Source organism: Camelina sativa, chromosome 18 (assembly GCF_000633955.1).
Source record: "Camelina sativa cultivar DH55 chromosome 18, Cs, whole genome shotgun sequence".
NCBI lineage: Eukaryota > Viridiplantae > Streptophyta > Magnoliopsida > Brassicales > Brassicaceae > Camelina > Camelina sativa.
Genome location: NC_025702.1, coordinates 6,209,887 through 6,232,652, shown reverse-complemented (window position 1 = coordinate 6,232,652; position 22,766 = coordinate 6,209,887). Strand labels below are relative to the sequence as shown.

Genomic DNA, 22,766 nt, shown 5'->3' with positions numbered 1-22,766 from the left:
ATCATATGGTATAATATCAAGGAGCATATGAAAAATACCCTTTTCTATATTTTTTTGCAAAAATATTCTCTCTTATTATCCATTTTCAATAATACCCTTTTCTATATACAAAATAACTAATTTTAAACTATAAACTTCAAATACTAAATCCTACCCCCTAAATGTAAAATAAAGATTCCAAACCTTAAAAAAAATTCTAAAATTTAATTATGTAAAAGAAGATCAAAATAAATATGACAAAAAATGGATATTTTTGAAAAAGGGATATATACGCAAAGGTATTTCTAACAATTTCTCTAACATCAAATCTTAGTTTTCTAATTTTGATTAGTTAACAGATTTTTAAAATTAATTACTAATTTTCATCTATAATTAATTAAAGAGATAAAGTGAATATCCTTTAATAATAATAATTTAATTATTTTTTAATTAAGATTTAATTTACATTTTTACAGTACTAAAAAATATGTAACATGGTCTTAATTAGTTGGGTTTGGTATTGGACCTTGCTTAAGGTGTAAATATACATTAAAACCTTTATAAATTAATACTTTTTTTTTGGTCAACAAAGTACAATATAAATTAATAAACACTATAAATTATTAAATTTTACTGGTCCCAAATTGGACCAGTGTAGAAAAATAACAAAATTCGTTAAGATAATAAGATAATTTTTTTTGGAAATCTCCATGTAAAATATGATACAAATTATATCATAAATTAATAATTAAGTAAATTTATGCTGATATAATAATGTATGCTTTAAAAATTTTATATTTTCTCATATCATATCTATCAAACAATTGTTATGTTGTATTTTCAAACTATAATGATATACAATACTCTATAACATGTCATAAAATAGCTTTATTTTTTAAGTTTTTAATTTTTAGATATTCATCATTTTATTTTGATAGTTTTATAGGCTATTAAAATATGACAATTTATATTATTATTCATAAATTTGAATTTATGTATGTCATGAGTATAAGTGAATTTGTTTATAGGATTTGCGGTTTATTGTCAATAATATTTTCTAAATATTACCAACTCAATTCTAAAACTATAAAATTTATAACATCCGAAAATCTAGTCTTATTTTCTAAAGTTTTCTCAATTCATTATTTTAAAAAAATTAAAATATTAAAATATATATCTGTAAATTAATAATAATTAATTTACACTACATATAATAAATATTAATTAAATAAATAATTATTAATTTATTCAGGTTTTACTGTATTAAAAAAAAGGCTTACCAAACAAAAATGAATAGAAGAAAATGTACCTAATTCAAAAAACTATTTGGAGAATTAATAGAAATGAAAAAGAACGAACATCAAAGAATTATAATACTTGGTATAATACTTATGGTGCAACTCATATTCAATTCAAAATTTGGGATGTTAACCAATCTAGAGTGATACATTGTTTGTTGCTAAATTAAAGATCATTTGTCGTCTTCTCTTTATTTCTTTAAAACGATTCTTCAGTTCTCATCTCCAGCTCATCATAATCACCTCTTTTTCTATGTCAAGATCCCTCTTCTTTATTTATTCCTAGTTTCTTCTTTAAAATTCACAAACATTCGTTTTGACCTTAATGCCTCAACAAAGAAGAGAGATCTTATACTTCACATAAACCCTTCCAAAAGAAATGATCAGAAAATATATTGAACAACTCCCTATATCTAACCATCCTATAGCCTCAAAAGTATCAAAAGACCTTTGTAGTTACATCAAATAGAAGCAAAATTTACCACAAAAATATAAAGATTATTCATTTTGAGCATGTTATACACGTAGGGTTACTTCAATTTTCTCAGTCTTTCTGTTGAAAATTGATATTATTATTTATAAATTAGAATTTATGTATGTCATGAGTATAAGTGAATTTCTTTATAGCATTTGCAATTTATTGTCAATAATATTTTCTAATTATTACCAATTCAATTTTAAAACTAGAAAATTTATAACATCCCAAAATCTAGTCTTATTTTTCTAAAATTTTCTCAATTCATGATTTTAAATTTAAACAATTAAAATATATATCTGTAAATTATTAATTTACACTACAAATAATAAATATTAATTTATACAAGTTTTATTGTATACTATATGCAATAAACCCTACCGGAACGACTACGTCTTGCGTACAACTTCTTTTTTTTTTTTGAAAAAAACTTTCTATTTAAATACATAAAGAACACAATATGTATAAACGCCAGCCCAGCTTTAGAGTTTGTTGGGGCGTAAGCCCATTTACATAAACACAATGGTAGGAAAAACTTGATCAAACTTAGATGTAGGTTAAGGTAGGCGATGGAATAGTGAACCGTCGTAGGGTGTACGGCTGCTCAAGGGGATGTAAACTAGAGTGCAAACATCGACGACGCCAGAGAGAGATTTAAAGTCCGTAAGCCAGTTATCTTGTTCCGGATGATGGAGTCTATGAGTCGGAGGAGAGAATCCGCAGATCTAAAGCTTTGGCGATGGAGCCGATTGTTCCTCTCATCCCAAAGAAGGTATAGAGAGCACTGCCAAGCGAGTAGGGTGAGTCGTACGTTTTCTTTAGGCATGTGCCCAACTGTTGTGTTCCAAGAGGCATTAGGTTGGATCCGACATTTAGATGCAGTGGGAGCCCAAACTGACCAAGCAAACCTGAAATTGAAGAAGAGATGGTCCCGACTCTCAGGGCAAGAGTTTCAGGGGATACAGGTTGGATCAGTCTGAAGACCCCATTGTAGTAGGCGATCGCGAGTAGGGAAACGATCCAGAATTAGAAGCCAAGTTACGAACTTATGCTTGGGGATTCCACCGGAGAAGCAGACGGCTCTGAACCAAGGAACTGTATGGGAGTCTTCACGAAGACAATGGTACATCAGGCCTGTAGAGTAGTTTTCGTAGATCCTACCGTCTTGTTCCCATTCGTAGTAGTCCTCTTGGTTCGTGAGAGTCAGAGTAGTGAGGTATGTGAGAAGGGAAACCTGGTTATCTGTTGTGGCACGTGGAAGCGTCCATCGTCCTTGGCAGAATAGTTGATGCAAGTTGGCGTTTTGTGGGAACCCCAACCTTGCGTCTCTAGAAGATGAGAAGAAGTCCAAGAGTTTACCGAAGGGTGACGAATTGTCTGACAAGAACTTGCAAGTAAGACCATTCCCGACACGTAGTTTTATCCAATTGTATACCTCTTCCCGAATTTTCAGTAGCTTATTCGCCATCCAAGAGTAGTTAGCCCGCTTCTTCATTGTCCAGAAATTGCTTAATGAACCTTTAAGGAAATGTTGTCTGAACCATGCGACCCACACTGAACCTGATTGGAAAAATACAAGCCATATACGCTTTATGGTGCATGCTCAGTTCTAGTAGGTGAGGTCTCTAATCCCTAACCCTCCTTGTTCTTTTGGTTTAGTGACTGTCCCACGACACAAGAGCCGAATGATGACCCTCTATGTTTCCTTTCCATAGATAAGCACTGTAGAGAGAGTGTATCTTGGTTATGCACTTTTTTGGAAGTACAAAGGTTGAGCACCTAAAGTTTGATATCCCTGCAATGACTGCGTTGATTAGGAGTAACCGGCCCCGCAAAAGATAAGTGTTTAGAACACCAGTTGTTAATTTTTCCTTTTATTTGTTGTAGGGGCTTACAGTCCTGGATAGTGAGTTTTTTGGTGCAGAGGCGGACTCCTAGGTAGCGGATAGGCAAGCAGCCATGGCTCAGACCAGTAGAGGATTTGATCAGGTCCACCTCCTCATCTGAGAGACCTCCAGCATAGATGGATGTCTTCTGGATACTGACAGCTAGACCAGATCTTTCTTCAAATTCTTTTAGTACTTGAAGGATATTCTAGACTGACGATAGAGAGCCATCCGTGAAAATGAGGAGATCATCCGCAAAACAAAGACGAGTTAGTTTTGCCCTGTCGCAGTTGGGCTGATATTTAAAGCGTCCTTCCTCTGTCGCTTTATTTAGCATTAAAGACAAGTTGTTCATTGCGATTACAAATAGGTAAGGAGACAGAGGATTACCCTGCCGGAACCCTCGTTTGTCTTTGAAGTATCCATGAACCATCCCATTGTACCCGATGGTGAAGTTAGTAGTGCATATACAAACCTGGAGCTATCGAAGATAGGAGTCGGGGATTGAGATCCCCTTCAAACAGTTGAAGAGGAAGTCCTAGGAGATTGTGAAAGCGTTGGCAATATCCACCTTGATAGCTATGCGCTTGGGACCTATGCCTTATGACAAATGTACAACTTCTTATATGTTAGATGTTACATGTATATATTATGCGGTCAAATGCTACATGTCGTAAAACTCTAATTTAAAAAAAAATAATAATAATCAAGTTTCAAGTGAATTATACTAAATTCTTTAAATATCGTTAGCCGAACCTAACCGATTCTTGAATCAAAATTTTATATAGATTTAGTTTAAGAACTAAACCAAATTACACTTTAAACAAACCAAAGCAAACCGAGCTTCTGTTTAGTTGATTTTGAGTACCTTTAGACATATTCTCAAATCCTAACTAAACCACGCATATTCTTAAATCCTAAACCTGAGTACCATTAGGGAATGAATGAAATATTTTTATATTTCCATCGCAATTTTTTAAAATTAACTTGGCATTATCTATCTATCTATATATACATTTTCAGAAACATTTATAAAAAAATTTCTGTAGTTCCAATTTATTTACAACTCTGTCATTTTGTATATTAATTATTCTGTAAGTTATGGGTCCAACGATTATCTATATATACAAGCCCAAGTCCGATTATCTATATATACAAGCCGAAGCCCATCCTATTCGACAAACATATAACCCACAAATGTTTACATAATCCACGATTATCTACTTGCCTTCCACGATTATCTTATGAGATATTAGTCTTGAATACTGATTGATTCCCAAATATTTCCTCCACCAATTACGCAACTCCTATATCAATCAACCAAAACAGAATTAAATTAGAGAATATATCATATCCCATAAAGATACCATAAAAATAAGAACACATAATTATCTCTCTACTAATTCGGTTAATCAAATCTTTTTCCAAGATGGAAACAAATGTGTAGGGCGACCTAATCGGTTTCCCTATAAATATTACTCACCTAAAACGATCTATATACACAAGCAATCACATCTATACATCACTCACATTATGGCTGCTACCTTTGCTTTCTTGAAAGATGTTTGTCCTTTTAAAACCTCTAGGAGGGTTCAAGTAAAGGTCATTCATTCATGGTAAAGATTCATGCATCAGTCAAGAAGTACTTGGTAAAGAAATATGTGAATAGGCTTCCTATTGGTAACTGGGTTTTCATTGAGACGTTTGCTCTAAGCTATGCAAGTGGTCAATTCAGACCAACCTCGCATTTGTACAAGATGTCATTTACCAATGGAACTATGGTCATGGATAGTGACCCTGTTTCTGATGCTAGCTTCCTGACCTTAACTAAATTCAAAGACATCCACAGTGGTCAAGCTAATCCCCACATATTTGTTGGTAAGTATCTACTTACCATTGTTTTAATAACGTTCAATATATATTTATATTGTTCATTTTGCAGAGGTTATTGGTCAAATTGTGAGTTTGGGTGAATTGGAGGACCTCGAAGCCAATAATAAGCCTAACAAAAAAACTCAGTTTTGAGCTACGGGACGAAACGTAATGCTTATCTGCTAATATGTCTATATTATTTTTATGTGTGACAGAATATGCAATCACTAATCCAACTTACTCATTTTAATTAATAGAGATGATAGAATGTCATGTACCTTGTGGGGTTCTTTGGCCGAGTACGTTTTTACATCCTGTCAAGACTCTGATGGAAGCATCATCACCTGTGTCCTCAAATTTGTGAAGATAAAATCATTCAAGGGTAAAAACATTTAATTATTATGCTTTGTTTATCATTTAACATATGCATTATTCCACATACTTATGAGTTTACTTAATCAGGTGTAATATTTCTGACTAATTCGTTTGATGCTTCTCAAGTCCATGCTAACCCACTATTCCATGACGTTGATGTTTTCAGACAAGCGTAAGATTGATGATAAATAAAATAATTTCTGTTTATTATTTGTCTTAGCATAATTATAGAGCATTGAATCTATCTAACAATTAAAATTGTGTGATAACAGGCTTCCAGATGATGGACTCTCTCTTATATGCCGTCAGACACAGCCAAGGTGCTACCTAAGTGTTGATAGTATAGATCCTACAGATTCAGATTCACTGAACAATCCGGTGATTCCTCCAGATTTCTTAAACAGTATCAAGCTATCAGGTTTGCCACACCATGCTTTACGTTTGAAAATTGGTGTGCCGGTTATGTTGCTTAGGAATATTGATCCAAAAGGTGGTCTGTGTAATGGAACTAGGCTACAGATTACTCAACTAGCTAATCACATTGTCGAAGCTAGAGTAATAACAGGTGACAGAAGTGGTGAGATCGTTTTAATCCCTAAGATAAATCTAACACCTTCAGATACTAAACTGCCATTCAAGATGCGTAGAAGACAGTTTCCACTATCTGTTGCATTTGCTATGACCATCAATAAGAGTCAGGGACAGTCTCTAGAGAAAGTAGGACTTTACTTGCCTAAACATGTGTTCTCTCATGGCCAATTGTATGTGGCATTGTCTAGGGTGACATCAAAAAAAGGTTTGAGAATACTAATACTAAACAAAGAGGGAAAGATTCATAAGCAGACAACTAATGTTGTTTTCAAGGAGGTTTTCCAAAACATACACTTAGTTGCCTACTTCTTCGAAAGTATACTTTACATCTCTTATATTAGTAGAGAAAATAGTTTCTTTGTTGTACTATGACTCAGAACTATAGTTTTCTTATAATTTAGATGTTTTTTTGATAATGTATTTGCCTCATTATCAATAGGACCAGTGATTCGACACCCTTCAAGGAAGTATATCAGAACCGATAGAAAGGACTTATATGAATAAATGTCTTTATAAATTGTATTTTTTTATTTAGTTTCTAAACACGGATTGAAATATTCTTTTACTTCCATTTTCATAACCAATACACGAGACAATTTATTAATTTTTTGTTTCATAGGCAATGCATTTTTCTCTTAAAGCATCAATTAAATTTCTAAATCTCAAAGCAGTTAACAGATAGAAACATTTAAATACTAATTGTACTGAGTGCATATATAGATACCAACCTTAATCAAATTACCTTCAAGCCGATTATTGCTGATAGCACCCCTTTGTTACATTTATGCACTTCAACCTGAAGGTAAAAAAACACAATTAGCTATATATATGACAGTATACTTTAAGGTTGGTTATTGTAACACGAATAATAATATACTTCTTACCATCTTACCTTCTATAATTGATGAATCATATTAAAAAGAGTATGAGTGAACCCACGGTTCAAATATCTCAGATCTTCGCAAACCAGAATGTCGAAGATGTTAACAGGAATCTAAAAGTGACGTTTCTTTTTCTCTACAGACAATCATATTTAGACGGTGGAGTTAATTTATTTTTTTAATATTTAAATAAAAATTCAACATCGATTTAGATTCAGAGTCTAACCTTTGAAAGAAGACCCATATTCGTTTATAGATTTTCAAGTTCTACAAAATCGCTGGAATCATACATAAAAAAACAATCAAGCAGGAATCTTATCAGTTTGTGAGCTATAATCAGAAATAGAAAGAATAGATCGGAATCTAAACAGTTTTCAATGTTACCTCACTTATCAATTGAAGAAGACATCGGAAACTCCATTAAGACAGATTGATGATGGATCTTACTCTGGGTTTTCCAATTCGAAAATAGCAATTGTCTGATCCATCGTCGACTGAATCTGATCTATTTTGTCGAATCACCTTTTGCTCTCGAGACAACCATTTTTTTCTGTTTTACGTTTTTCATTTGCTTTTGTCTTTTTTTTTTTTTGGCAAGCATATATTATTTTGGGGAAGCAAAAAAAAAACTCAATGGGCCAGACCCTTAATAAAACCCATCAACTATAACATTTTTGATTCAATTTTTGTGGTCCATTATTATTTTAGAACAGAGTCTTCTTTATTGAATTATTTTATATTTAATTTCAACAAATTTTGCAAAATCTAACAGAGATTTATGTGAACAAAAATAATAATGAACCGGCACGTGGCTGCGGCTTTACATATATGGTTGTCAAATTGTGGCGAAATCATCTAATTATTTAAAATAACAGTATTAAAAATATATAAACTTTTGACAAAAATATATATATATATATATATACTACATTGTAAATGCAATTACAAAAAAACAAAAATAGACTAATAGTTATTCCCATAAAATTATATGAACAATAATGATATTTCACCCGTTTAACCCGCGGTCAAACAATAGATATACATAATATGAATTATACAATATATTAGACATTAAAAATATAAAACTAATTATTTACATATATAGAAAAAATAAATAATTAATTTAATTTATGTACTCCTAAACAAAAAATGGCTCCGCGGTGTACCGCGGGTGTATATCTAGTTAAGCTATAAAAATGTATGATTAAAAATTTGTTCATGTTGAAATTGGCACTATGTCAAAGTTGAGGTATAAAAATGTACGATTAAAATTGTTTCCGGGTTGAGTTTATATATATTCTCCTCTCTTGATCATTTTGTTGTGTGAGGACATTAAAAAAAAGAGATATTTGGCAAAATAAACAGTTTTTTAAATTTTATTAGGAAAGTAGTACAGTCCTTATTCACAATTAGTAAAATAAACGATTTATATTGTAGTATGACTCTTCAGCCCTCGACCAAATATAATATTTACATATAGTGTCATGGGTATTAAAAAAAATAAAAGTTTATCTTTTGTAAATAGAAAAGCCTGTATTTCTCTTTTCTAAGAATTCAAAGAAACCCAAAAAAAATAACAAGAATTCAAGCTGTCCGTACTAAAATTCAAAGAAACCCAAAAAATAATAACAAAAGGACAAAAACAAAAAAAAAAAAAAAGGGAAAAACCCCAATTTCCTTAGGGTTTATTCGAGCTGTCCGTGACTGACGCGATTTCATAGAGGAGCTGTTTTGAAACATTTCCAGGTCTGTTTCTATACATTTCTGGGGATTTGTGTACGACTCGCTAGTTTCAATTTTGGTATGAGACTTCCATTTTGTTTGTTCTCTGATGGTACAAATTTATTAAAAAGCGATTAGAGAGATTAGGGATTTGAGATTTTAATCTGTAGATTTAGTTTCCGATTTCGAGTTCTCTGATTGGTAATTTAATACAGTCTGATTACTAAACGCAGTTAATGATTTGAAGATGAGTCAAATCAATCTACCATTTGAAGTTGATCATACTGTAGAGTTAAGATCTTTTGAATCTGGGTATCGTGGAGCTTGGTTTCGATGCAAGGTAGGTACTCCCACCTCGATCTCAATTGCTTTTGTTTCTTTTGGTTACAGAACACAAAAATCTCAAATAGTTTTTGCTTTCTTATCAGATTCTGAAGATATTCCACAAAAGGAGAGCACTATGCTATGATGTGGAGTATCTTGATTATCCCGGAGAGAGTAATTTCCATCTTACAATGTTACAATTGAATATTTATGGTTTAGCATTGTAACAATGTTAAAATGTTACAATTGAATAAAAATGTTACAATTAAAATGTTTTTAACGTATTCATATATCCCTCAGGAATACATACAACAAAAGTGTTTCAGCAACTCGATGGTGGGAGCGAGAAATACCTAATGATTCGACCTGTGTTTCCAAAAAAGTTTCGTGAAGACCAAGTCCTTAACGAGGAGGGTGGTGGTCTGGAAGAAGCTCTTGTTGTTCATGATTCTTGGAAGGTTGGTGATTTGGTCGACTGGTGGGAAGACTATTGTTATTGGTCTGGGACGGTTCTAGAAGTGAGGGAAAATGAGTCGCTACAGGTACTTAAAGAAGTCTCTTTTTTCTTATGAACTGCTTGTGTTTTTTGTTACTTTCTTATCAAAATTAACAAATTTACGACAGAAGTTTTAGAGTTCTTGTTCTGCTACCATGCCTTCTCTTTACTTACTTTTAACAATGGATGATGAGATACGACTACTATATGGTCATATCCTATGTGTTTATTTTCATATCATCTTTGCTTCCTTTTAAGCTTTATTCTGTGGCGTTAGATGGAGGAGGCTTTTGAACTTTGTAGTAAACAATGAGTGTGTGCTTCTTTTTCTATCTATTTTGCAGATTGAATTGTTGGCTCCACCGTATGGCGAAGGGTGTATCTATGAGGCTCTGTCTAAGGATGTGCGTCCATCATTGGAATGGTCACTTGAAGATGGTTGGACTGTGCCTTTTTCTAAGGTTAGTATTTGAGAAATCATGGATGAAACAACTTATTTAAGCCTCATGACTAATGCGAATATAACCTGTTCAGTCAAGGCAGATTCCCTTTAATTAAAAACCCTAAAATCTTGTTAGTTAAGTCTCATGTATATTAACACCTTAACTATATGTAAGTGACCCAAATGGTATGTAAGTGGTCCAAAGTATCCTTTGTATATTCTAAACTTTGTTGTCTCGTTGTTGTTGTAGCTTATCTTGTTTTATCATCCATCTTTCTTGTAGGTTGGGGAAAAGAGGCAATGTGCTAAGCTAATGAAACATTTGAATGAAGGTTATTCTTTTACAACGATGCTATTTTTCCCAATGTTTGATCTGTCAACTCCTTTTGTTTATCTTGATAGTTTGGTTTATGTGGAAAATGAATGTTTGCCTTGTGTAGTTACATTAGATGAAGTTAGTGGAGCTGAATCTATGGAAGACGAAAAGCAGGGACCTTCAGATGAAGTTAGTGGAGCCGAATTTAAAGATGAAGAAAAGGAGAGAGCCACAGAAAAGTTGATTAGCGATGGTTATCTTCGGTTGAACATCATGGAATCAGAGTCTGTGGAAGCTGCTGTCATGGACTTGGAAGAGCTCATTGTTCGTTTCGAGTGGCTGAAAGGCAAGTTAGGTCCTAAATCTTTAGAAAAAGCTTCCTGGGTATATGAGGACTACCGTCCATCTTCCTCAAGAAAGTGACAGGTATGGTTTCTTCGAACTTGATAAAAAAACAATGCCTTTGGGATTGCTATTAATGGAATTAATGAATAGATAGTATCACGAAAAACTTAGATTATAAAGAAAGACCAAGATTGTTTACCTTTTAAGGCTGTCTAAAGTTGCTGTTGTAACTTATTCAGGTTCTGAACATAACAGACTAAAAAATTCTCCTCTAGATCAGAGTTTTGTACAAGTAAGAATATATTTTTCTTTTAGCCATTTCTTATGGATTAATCTTCCACTATTTCTAAGATACATTTTGTCAATCTTCAGGTGGAATATATTGAGTAGAAGATGTAAATGAGCAAAAGTCCTCAGGTGGAGAAGACTGGAAACTGAACATAACACTTTGTTTTTGAAATATCTGTCTGTCTTTTAGGTATTTTGGTTTACTTTTGTGGTTTGGTTGTTGATACATTTGCAGTACTTTCCTCTATCTAAGTCACAGTTGACTCCGACCCAACTTTTGCAGTATAAATATCAACAGAACATGAAGTTTTGGACCAAAACAAGAGTGATAGAATATTACATTCATCAAAGACCAATGAAACTATTGAGTATTGGAAATTTCACTCACAAGATTGTTTGCTATTAAGGTAATAAACTATAAACTATCTAAAAGACAGCGATAAAGACTAACAATGTAGTCTCGTGATTCATCACGGCCTAATAATCCAGATCACTCAACGAGTTTACTCTCGTCCTACAACTTCTGTTATTCTCTATGTTAATGAATGAAGACTTAGTATCATGTAACCGAGAACAAGATAAGGTGAAAGACGGAGAGACTAGACTCTTGTAAGCGACAGAGCTTAATATCGTAGCCTAATATGTTAGTGGTAAGTTGTTGGAAATCATTGCTAAGACATAGATTTATAAAATACTCATATCAATCTTTGTTTCTCGTTGTTTCGATTGCGTTCATTTTCAAGAATTCGTGGTAATTTCGTAAGCTGAAAATTTGGTATTTGACTTGGACCATTTGGTGGACTCAATTGGTGGTATTATATTTTCAATAGATTAGTGTTTGACACAATAACCTTATTCATACAACTAATCTATGGTGATGACTTCAAAAGGAAAACATATATATTGCAATGAAGTGATTTGGATTAGTACAAGTGTCTCAGTTGCAACTACTAAACTAATTGTGGTCGTCGGTACTGAGTGAGGCCCCCAATAAAGGTAAGTAAGGTTTTTGATAAGTTGGTGCCCATACTTGACGTTATTATCAAATAAAGCTTATGGATAAAAATTGAAAGAAATAATTCGAAAAGATGACTCTCCACACAATCATTAGTGGATTACTTTATTGAGTTTAATTGAGACATTGGCACATGTCTTTGGCCAAACCACCGTTCCTTTTTCTTCTTCTCCCTTTCATTTTTCATTTTGGCTTCGTTTTTCAAAATGTCATACGAAAAGGTGCTCTTTCTCGTGAATCAAACCTAATATTTTTCTTGCTTGGGGCCTTTGGCGTATAGGGTAGTGTAAAGTCACTGAAATATATGCAGTTTAATTCGTTGAATGTATCTTTCAAAATGTATTTATTTGGTATTATCATGAATATATATTGTGCCAAGTAATAATATAGAACTCTAACAAAATATATCACATGCTTGTATGATGGAAATAAAAGTTTCGGATAAATTAGATGTCTCGATTGGTAACATAAATGAGAAGTATAATTGTCTATTACATTATGCCATTTCCGCACATATATCATCCCATCAACATAAATGAGAAGTAGAAAAAATCGTCTAAAACTCTAATTTTGTCTCTCGTTAGTTTTACTTACATGACAAGAAGAGTTTTTTTTATACATGTTCTATATGTCAAAACTTGTGCTTGTTCATAAAAGTATCGATGTGATTCGAGGAAGTATCTCAATAACGATAGTATACACTGATACACATGTGTAGGTTTGGTTCTCTTAATGATGACCCATCCCCCACCCATGAACGTTTCGGGTGTGTGGTCTCCCCTCACGCTATTCCACTATCAAATTTCTTTAACAAAAGTGTGAATTTCTATAATTTTAAAACAAGACATATGGTCCGTATTAAAATTATATTATAGCATATGTTCACATCCATGTTTCATTCGTTGCCATTGTTTTCATTAGCTTGACCTGTATGTGTAGCCCCCCCTCCTTTGCTAAGTTATTGTACTCTTTTCGTTAAAAGTTATAACGCTCTTTTCATTGAATGTATATCATTATCTTTATCTTGGGAGTGATTTTACACATGAAAACGAAAGAAGAAACATACACACAAATAAAACATAATTATTTTTGCAGCCAACAACATGTATAATGGGTTTTGAATCTTGATAGTACTAATAAAATGATGACACTAACACAAATCATGTATTTATCAAATATATTTATTTTAAAATTGGAAATGGTGGTATATATGATTATTATTATAATGTCTGTTGAAAATTGAAACCACAAATTTAAAAGAAACTTGCTCATTAATAATCATAAACTCCCATTTTGGTAAGTTAGGTCGTTACCGATGAATGTCTTAGGGAAGAAAAAGATAAATGTGTTACGAAATAAACTTTTTCAGATCCCAATATCAACCAAATATTTAAAAGGTAATACTATTAAATCTCAGTATTAATATTTTTTGTAATTTAATTTATAACATTTATGTTGTACTAAGACCACTAGGTTTACTAGTTACTACGATATAAAACGTCTTGTTTGAAACAATGCAAAAAAAAAAAAAATTTACTACTCGAAAAGTCTAATAAACTATACATATGTTCCCGGATCGTTTAGTACTGATCGTAAAACATTTCTGAATCGTATTCTATTCGTCCCCATTTTCCTCCCCTCCCAACAAAAAGAAAATAATAAAATTCAACGTAGGACATCTTAAATAGGGCCGAAATATAGTTCGTCCAGACCATAGAAAAATCAAGACTCAAACCTAGATATGTAAAGAATAAGGTTTTCTGAACCCGACCAATCTCCAGGCAACCAACATATATAACCCCAAAAATCTTTTTTTTTCATCAGTACTTCGTCGAAATTCTTTTAACTGGGGTTAGTGTAAATTTTTAACTTATGTGTTATTTTTATTTTATTTTAACATTTGGTTTAGTTATAGTATGTTTGCAAAAGTGTATGAAATCAAGCACACACCATAATTAAAGTGTAGAAGTTTATGAAGGTTTTATAATCCGAAATTATAACTGTCCCTTTGGAGATATCCGATAAAATTGATAATATAGAAAGAAAATTAGCAAGACTTTGCGCGAATCGAAAAATGATCCAAATTTAACTTTTCTCTAGTTAATAAAAAAAAGTTACCAATAACTTTTCATTAAAACATAGACCTGTGATACTACTGTTGGAAGCAGCGGTATGATGAGTTGAATAATTCGAATAACCTGTAATGTTTTTAATGTCCTAATAAGTTAAAATCCCATTAATTTTTATATACAAATCTTCGTTGTGATGATTATTATACATAGAAAGTGTAGGTTTCTTAATTAACTACACTATCTAGATTTACGCATGTTATAACTTTTCCCTTTTTGTTTGTTAATACAAAATTTGGATGTAAACGTAAAACGCCGAAACTAACGCTTAAAACATTCGAAACAAAATGTATTGTATGGCTTAGCTACTACACATGATTGTCTAAAATCATAAATAAGTAACAATGTGGAATAGTGGTTTCTCCTTTTTATCTTCACACATGTCTCCAAAAACCAATTTATTTTCTCTTTTTTTTTTCAAAGATTCCCAAAACCAAATGACAAACCATCTTTCCTAACTTAGTACTAGACACCCCCCCCCCATATGCCTTCATATATGTGGTGTCTCTTTATATGCCTAACCTTATATTCATCCACAAAAACACACAATAAGAACAACAAGAAGAGGTGAGTTATGCCGATCCGATCTAACCCCTATTTCAATATGGATAGCTCCGCTGTGCTCTCACTCTTGCGGCACACGGGACATTCAGTGGACTCTAAACATTCGAAGAAATCTTCTGGAAGCATCGGTGGTGGGGTTCTCAAAATGTTCAAGCTCATACCAATGCTATCATCTGGTTGCAAGATGGTTAACTTGTTAAGCCGAGGGCATCGAAGACCCTTACTTAAAGACTATGCAACAACGGGAACCATATTCGGGTTCCGCAAAGGAAGAGTCTTTCTTGCAATACAAGAAGATCCTCATTGCCTACCAATGTTCATCATTGAACTCCCGATGCTGACTTCAGCTCTGCAGAAGGAAATGGCCTCGGAGACTGTGAGGATAGCGTTAGAAAGCGAGACGAAGACATCGAGGAAGAAGGTGTTGGAGGAGTACGTGTGGGGGATTTACTGTAATGGCCGAAAGATCGGGTATTCGATTAGGAGAAAGAACATGAGTGAGGAAGAAACGTATGTGATTGATGCATTGAGAGGTGTTTCTATGGGAGCTGGAGTGTTACCATGCAAGAACCAATATGATCAAGAGAAAGAAGGAGAAATGACTTATATGAGAGCTCGATTCGATAGAGTGATTGGTTCTAAAGACTCTGAAGCATTGTATATGATCAACCCTGAAGGTAGTGGTCAGGGCACAGAGCTTAGTATCTACTTTCTCAGGTCTCATTAACTGTTTGTTACACTTTTCTTTTTGACGTCCTTTTTACTATGTTTTTAAATATAGTTACAAATGGTGATTAAAATATTTTGTCTGTAATATCTCTACGAAATTAGTTGATGATTTTTCTAAATGGGGAACTTTTCCATTGAGCAATTATTAAAGTATGTAGAAAAAGGAAGTAGTTGATGAGAGCTTCCCTGTGGGTTGTGGACCATAGTTAAGGCTACGGCTAAGTGTTCATCCTTTTTCCATAGGTACCTCTCTCACAAAAAGGCTACAAAAAGCTAAAATATAAAAACACTTTTCTGTATAATTATATAGGAAAAGACATGAATGTTGATCATGATTTGTATCCTAATGGTTAATAATGGTGTAGTTGAACAAATATTAAAATTCGTTTTAATATTTTATAATAAATTAAAAATATGTTTATTAATAATATTTCAATTTTCTAATATAATAGTTTTGATATAAATTTCATGTTAAACTAATTTTAAGGCTCTATTTGAAAATTATATGAATAGTAAAATAAATTAAAGAGACTCATGTTCATATCGTAAATAAAAACTAAAAATATTTTAAATTACTTTTAAAACTGTATTGTAGGTGAATATTAAATATTAATATTTAATATGACATATCTAAAATTTTATTTTAAAAGTAAATGTAAAATTTCATTATATATACATTATAAGTAGTATTAGTATTATATTGAATATGATTTATTTAATATTTAATATATTTTAAAAAATATTTTTATTGTTTGGTTATCATTTACTATTTTGTTTCTTTTCTGCACATAGATTCTGAGAAGCAAACAGAAGAGTGAGATGCTGGTGGGATTACGAAAACGCATCACTTCCACATGGATTTGATGTTTCTCGTATCAAACCAACTATGGAATTTTTTTGAGTAGGCAGGGTTACACTGGCGGCGAATTGTCAATAAAAATGGTAGTTGTCTCAGATTCCAAGAACAACGATAAGATTAGTTGGGAAACTTACACGAACCTTCACCGAGAACTAGACATTGATGATTACGATTGCGAATTATTTAATTCCAATTAATTTGTAAATTAAATAAAAGAACGATGATAGGAGAATGATAATTTGAAATCTTAATAAAATCTTTGAAATTTAGTTATTAAAAATAATTTTATTGTCTACTTGGATATAAAACCTTACTTTTTGAAATTCTGATTAGTTTATATTTTTTTTAAAAATTATTTAGTAATTTTCGTCCATAATTTTATCAGAGAGAGAAAATAATATTTTTTAACTAATAATTATTTGTATTTTTAAAAAATCTTAGTAGTTAATTTTTTTATTTCATTTTTTATTTTTTCAAGTACAAATTAGTTTTGATTTGAATAGATTTTTTTTATTTTTCTAGAGTTTTTTATTTTGATCTGTCACCGTTATTTATTTTTAATTAATTAGTTTTATTAATTAATTTCAATTAATTTTTTCTAATGGTAATTGAATGTAATGTTTTACACATTTTAAGTTTACATTCATATTTGTACTTCTCAATTAATATAGTAGGATATGCTTAACTATTTACGTATATATACTTTTTATTAATAACTTATTTGTACATGTTTCATTACATCCTATCCTATGTTATTATGTCACTATGAGATAAACTAGACAAATTAATGACGTTAGTTATAACTTATAAGTACAAATCGGGGGATTAAAATAGCATTTCACCCTGTTTAGCCAATGCGGTAACAGAAACGGCCCATATAAGCAAGGTCATTTCACTGCGTGCCAGATGTGCGACGGTATGAGCTCCAATGATAAATGAAGGCTAATACTGTACTTTTTCACTTGAGAAAAGTGAAGAAAATATAGAAAAATTAATACAATACTTGTTTAAGTTAATTTTCACAAATGGATTTTATAAAATAACATATGTTTCTTGTTTTTCTATGTTGACACCTACTTAATAATAAAGATGTCTACTTACGCCACATAATTATAGCATTAATATTTTGAAGTCTATATAATTATCTAACGAGTTATATATTGATGTTATGTTGTATAGGTACTGTTTTACTCCACTCCGTTTAATCCAGCTTAAACGAAAAATACACCGAATAATCTATGAACTGTGACCCAAAGATGTAAGTCTGATGAGTTCGGCACTGACCTAACAAAGAGAAAAGATGAGATCGAATCCGAGAGAATATACAACAAATCGTAAAAAGAACATATTATCCCTTAGAAATATGGAAATCAAACATATTTTAGAATGACTATCTCTTCATATAAATAGAGAGACGCCTCTTTGAAGATCAGGGGAATTTCTCATGGAGAATTTGACGAAGACCTAAACACCTATTTGGTAACATAAACTACGAATGGTTTGAGACGTAGACAACCTCCACAATTCCGAGAAAAAAATTTAAACTTACTCTCAAGATTGTTAGAATGTTCTTATAATCTTTGAGCTTAAGTCATCATTAAAGAAATTCGCTTTCTTGATTCCCTTGTTAAATTCCGTAAATCAATTGTGTGCTGTACTCGCACATATGTAAATACCAAATGAATATATTTTCATAAGCTCATGCAAAAACTAATTAACATGTTACATTTTGACTCATATCATAAGTTGGTACATTTTTGCTTTTTTAAAAAAAAAATCTAATGACAACTCTTGCAATTTCCATTTACTTAATTAATTTTTCATTTCTTGCCATCTATCTAACTAGCTTACAAATGATTTGGATAGGAAACGAGCACAAAACTAAACCGAACACTATAATTTCAATTTCTCCTTATTTGTTAAACCAAACACTATAACGATGTACATTTTCTGTCAACGTAAACAAGAATCTAAAGACTACTAAAAGAGAGAAAACAAACCCCCTTAAGAAACAAATATTTTCAGATGGCAAAAAGGTATCTAAAAGTGAAGTCATAAGGGACAATATGGACAAGAGTAGAAGGGGGTAGAGACATCCCTTGCTGAAGACAGTTGAGAGCATCTTTTCTCAACTCAGTAGGCAACTGAAGGAAAATCCAATCAAGCAATGATCCAGTGTCCTTTGCAAAGTCATGACTATACCAATCCATCAGTTTTGGTATCCCCATTTTCGCCACGGATATCCCCACCGATGCTTCCAAATACTCTCTTTTCGCCACCTCCAATTCATCCTCTACTTTACCAGCAGTGTACACCCGTACCTTCATTACATTTCACCTCAGTCGTCATTTAGTTTTGGAACATATTAAGAAGTATAGTAATATGATAGAAATATATATACTTACAGCGGGTGAGGACCAACTACCACATGAGAGAGCAAATGTAACAAGTGGCTCTGACAATTCCAATCCAAATTTAGTCCTCGCTGCCATTTCATTTTTCTTTGAACTCTTAGGGGAAATCTGGTAGGTCAAGCCAAGAAAAGTATAAGCAAAAACATCAATAATAGATTATTATAATGACAACTCTAGCTAGAGAAAGGAAAAGGACCAGCGAACAAAGAGTTTACATATTTTGAGTGGTAAGGTAAGCGTAGGATGAAGTGCTCGATCGTGAATGCGTTGAGAGAGTGGCCTCCCACATTTATAGTCGCCTACAAACACAAGGGACCATCTCAATTAGAAACACTGATCCTTTTACTTGTTTTGTTATCTTTTCATTTTCCATGTAGAAAAATTATAATCTTAGGCATACCTTTCGCATTAGTGACACCATATCAGGGCTCTCTGGTATTCCATGTTCAAGGAAACCCTAATGTTTCAATACTGTAATACTTAGTTAATAACCTCAAGATAATGTAACATTTTCATATAGATATTGGTTAGTGCTTACATTCATCATGCAGCTGTTATAAATGTTAATCCAGAAAGCTAACTTCTCCTGCTGATGATTAAGTTTCTGCAAGTTGACTGAAGAAAGTCTTCCAAGCAAACGTCTGAAAAGAAAAAAGAATCCATGAACACACAAAATCAACTAAAGAAACTGTCATTTCTAGAGTAGGATTTTTCAAACCGTGCTTACTTCAGTTGTCGGATGAGAAACAAAGAGGAACTTGACGACGTTATTCTATTTCGTTTTACTGAAGCTGCCTCAACATCATTAAAATACTTATATGGACCAATATCTCTTCTTTTAAAGCTGGTGCAAGTTCCATAAGGATCCCTGAATGTAGTATCTTTATTGTTTTCTTGAGATTTTGTAACCGCGGCTTTCTTTACTGAGCCCATTCTCATGAAAATGTTAGACAAACATTTAACTAGCTCCTCCGAAATGTTATTTGGATCGTCAGTACCACCATAAGACCTCATCTCTGCACTTGTTTTGTAATGCCTATGACTTTCTTGCTGTATTAATGTAAGTAAACTGAAATCTTTATTTGCAAATAAGAAAAAGAAAAAAAAACAATGCAAAGATGGAGACTATTGTTATGTATGTTACCTCTAATTTCTTAGCATCTAAACTCTTATTCAATTGTGTATAAGCAGCTGACATAATCTTCACCGGTGTTTTGATAGAATTAGCACTCAACTTGTTCTCTTTACCCCTACGCCTCTCTGAAAAGAAAACACTAGCTTCATCATATATCAGTCTAAATTACACCAAGACACCTGACGTAGAACCCTATAAGCTCACCTGAAACAGAACACGGTTCCCGCGAAAGAGGTGATTCTGAATCAATAGCATTACTGGAAGCTGACTTGGATTTGTTCTGCCAATGCTTAGGCAAATCAGCCGAGCATTTTAAGTTTGCTATCAGTGAAGATGTAGAAGCTCCTTCTTGATACAATTCTTGTCTACAATGCACAATATGTTCTTCTAACCGAACCATTTCCTCTTCGAGTACAGCCACTTCCGCAAGTAACTCCAAAATCTACAAGAATAAAACCAAAAATCAAGATTTAGCTGGAAAAGAAATGCGCTATGTTTGTGAGCACTAACCGGTGGAGGTAGAAACGGAGGAAGACGAGGAAGTGCTCCAAGAGGTCTGTTAAATCCTCTTTCCATTGCTCGGTGAATGTTCTCTTCAAGTCTCAGCTTCTTCCTCAGCTTTTCAACCTTTTAAAACCAAACAAAATCTATAAACTGAGTGTTTTGACTGATCATAACTGAAAACAAAAACTCGAAAAAGCGGTTACATCTTGTTGCAGAGCAATTATCTTCTCTCGATTTAAGGCCTTTCGGTTTACAACACCAATGTCACCACCTTTTAATTTCTTCCCCTGCATCAATCAAAGAGCTCATGGTCAGACCAATTTCACAGCATACTAATGGATCTAAATTTCTTGACAATATCAAAAACAAACGAGACATAAACTCTTAGATAAAAAACTTGAAAATTCTATAATATAAAAATGAAAAGTCCACGGAGATTGCATAGGATTCCATAAAAGAACCTCAAGAACTTCATTTTTCCAAGATTCACTTTCAAGATCATAACAAAAACAAAACAAAACAAAAATCTAGATTCACGTTTTGTTTGAATCTAACAATTAAATTACACCAAGACGACAAAAAAAAAAATGGATCAAAACGATTGAGATTCCTCACTCACAATTTTCGTATTTGCAGATGAGTGATTTGTTCGGCCTCTTGTATAACTACTACTACTACTACTAGTAGTACTGCTGCTGTTGTTGCTGCTGCTGGTGCTACTCATCATCATCTTCGTCTCCTAATAAAAACAAAATTCTGTAGATTCCAAAATTGAAACAAATTAATCACAGAGATAGGAGAAAGAACATTAAACCACAATTCAAAATTACCTTATGAAGAAGAAATTGTGAATTACGGGTTTTGCGGATCAGCGAGGTAGTGTGATGATGATCATTCTGAATTTGAAAAGTTTTAAAATTACAGAATGGTACAGCTGGAACGTTGAATCACCTTCGTTATGTTATGTAGAGAGAAGTGTATAAATAGTTTTTTAGATGGAGACAAGACCAGACGATGAAGATTTGGTGATGTTTCGTCTTCAGCTTCGGTGCGTTTTTTTTCCTGATTTGTTTATTATGAGAGCCCAAAAAAAATAAAAAATAAGTGAGGGATATCGAAAGGAGCGGTGAATGAAACGGTCGGTCATCTTCATTTTTTTTATTGTTAAATTGTTTTCTTGTCCTTATGAAATGACATCTTTAAATTGTTTTTTATCAGTATACTAAAAATACTGTTTCCCCTCTACTTATTAAGAAGTTGAGAGTTAGATTAACATTGAGATGAGAATAAATTAACATTAGGGGAACTTATACGCTGGATTTTATTTCAAAATATGCGGAAAATAATTATGAAATAAAGATAAAGTTGTAAAATGGAGTAACATTTTTTGTTATAAACAAAAGCAAATTGTTATGTAAATACTCTGCAATACCAATAAAATAATTATGGTTTGATTGGTAGGTAATCACATTTTCATTAAGGCGATTAGGAGATTATTGGCTGTTAAAGAAAAAGAATCGTATTATAATTGGTAACTATAGATTCTCTTATACACGTTAGCATTGCATTTTTAGAAAATTAATATTGTAAAAGTACTAATTGTTTTAAACTACATTTATGGTTTGATAATCACAGTTTTGTTGATTTGACCCCCCCCCCCCCCCCCCCCCCNGATTTTATTTCAAAATATGCGGAAAATAATTATGAAATAAAGATAAAGTTGTAAAATGGAGTAACATTTTTTGTTATAAACAAAAGCAAATTGTTATGTAAATACTCTGCAATACCAATAAAATAATTATGGTTTGATTGGTAGGTAATCACATTTTCATTAAGGCGATTAGGAGATTATTGGCTGTTAAAGAAAAAGAATCGTATTATAATTGGTAACTATAGATTCTCTTATACACGTTAGCATTGCATTTTTAGAAAATTAATATTGTAAAAGTACTAATTGTTTTAAACTACATTTATGGTTTGATAATCACAGGTTTTTGTTGATTTCGACCCCCCCCCCCCCCACAAAAAGAAACAAAAATCACTGTGTCAAAGTGATTATGTGATATTTTTGGCCGTTACGTAAATAGATAATGACAAAAGAAAAGTCGATGTGGATTAATGGTTTAG

The 22,766-nt window shown here is 32.5% G+C and overlaps 3 protein-coding genes and 1 long non-coding RNA gene across 8 annotated transcripts; 2 read left to right on the top strand and 2 right to left on the bottom strand.

Moving 5' to 3' along the window:
• LOC104760699 lies at positions 4,651-7,930 on the bottom strand. 2 transcript variants are annotated; one of them, XR_762991.1, is made up of 6 exons: positions 7,742-7,930; positions 7,584-7,635; positions 7,369-7,493; positions 7,205-7,272; positions 5,789-5,854; positions 4,651-4,945 (listed from the first exon to the last, which is right to left on the bottom strand). It is a non-coding gene; the product is annotated as an uncharacterized LOC104760699 (long non-coding RNA). The 2 variants fall into 2 exon arrangements; XR_762992.1 differs by having other exon boundaries at positions 7,219-7,272.
• LOC104760698 lies at positions 8,982-11,766 on the top strand. Of its 4 annotated transcripts, XR_762989.2 has the most exons (10): positions 8,983-9,103; positions 9,313-9,419; positions 9,508-9,577; positions 9,704-9,945; positions 10,244-10,360; positions 10,625-10,673; positions 10,782-11,083; positions 11,242-11,294; positions 11,375-11,480; positions 11,574-11,766. XR_762989.2 is itself a non-coding variant. In XM_010483666.2 (8 exons), exons 2-7 carry the CDS (start codon positions 9,327-9,329, stop codon positions 11,078-11,080), a joined length of 870 nt encoding a protein of 289 aa, XP_010481968.1. In that variant the 5' UTR covers positions 8,982-9,103; positions 9,313-9,326; the 3' UTR covers positions 11,081-11,083; positions 11,375-11,559. The 4 variants fall into 4 exon arrangements, 1 of the variants encoding a protein (XP_010481968.1); XR_762988.2 differs by lacking the exon at positions 11,574-11,766 and having other exon boundaries at positions 11,375-11,559; XR_762990.2 differs by lacking the exon at positions 11,574-11,766 and having other exon boundaries at positions 8,983-9,158; positions 11,375-11,559.
• LOC104763179 (protein MIZU-KUSSEI 1-like) lies at positions 14,763-15,869 on the top strand. The gene has a single exon (XM_010486587.2). The coding sequence runs from the start codon at positions 15,009-15,011 to the stop codon at positions 15,723-15,725; it is 717 nt and encodes a 238-aa protein (XP_010484889.1). The 5' UTR covers positions 14,763-15,008; the 3' UTR covers positions 15,726-15,869.
• LOC104760697 lies at positions 18,466-21,747 on the bottom strand. The gene is made up of 12 exons (XM_010483663.2): positions 21,470-21,747; positions 21,259-21,395; positions 20,843-20,926; positions 20,646-20,762; positions 20,340-20,577; positions 20,145-20,260; positions 19,728-20,050; positions 19,539-19,641; positions 19,401-19,457; positions 19,216-19,299; positions 18,992-19,108; positions 18,466-18,907 (listed from the first exon to the last, which is right to left on the bottom strand). The coding sequence occupies exons 2-12, from the start codon at positions 21,367-21,369 to the stop codon at positions 18,608-18,610; spliced, it is 1,650 nt and encodes a 549-aa protein (XP_010481965.1). The 5' UTR covers positions 21,370-21,395; positions 21,470-21,747; the 3' UTR covers positions 18,466-18,607.

What these genes read in the sequence shown, in the direction of transcription:
- LOC104760698 (XM_010483666.2), top strand. Translation starts at nt 9,327, where the DNA reads ATGAGTCAAATCAATCTACCATTTGAAGTTGATCATACTGTAGAGTTA. An exon ending in GAGCTTGGTTTCGATGCAAG is followed by an intron (nt 9,420 to 9,507) that starts GTAGGTACTCCC and finishes CTTTCTTATCAG; the next exon opens with ATTCTGAAGATATTCCACAA. An exon ending in GGGAAAATGAGTCGCTACAG is followed by an intron (nt 9,946 to 10,243) that starts GTACTTAAAGAA and finishes TCTATTTTGCAG; the next exon opens with ATTGAATTGTTGGCTCCACC.
- LOC104763179 (XM_010486587.2), top strand. Translation starts at nt 15,009, where the DNA reads ATGCCGATCCGATCTAACCCCTATTTCAATATGGATAGCTCCGCTGTG.
- LOC104760697 (XM_010483663.2), bottom strand. Translation starts at nt 21,369, where the DNA reads ATGATGATGAGTAGCACCAGCAGCAGCAACAACAGCAGCAGTACTACT. An exon ending in TAGATGCTAAGAAATTAGAG is followed by an intron (nt 20,051 to 20,144) that starts GTAACATACATA and finishes ACATTAATACAG; the next exon opens with CAAGAAAGTCATAGGCATTA. An exon ending in GTAGTTGGTCCTCACCCGCT is followed by an intron (nt 18,908 to 18,991) that starts GTAAGTATATAT and finishes AATGTAATGAAG; the next exon opens with GTACGGGTGTACACTGCTGG.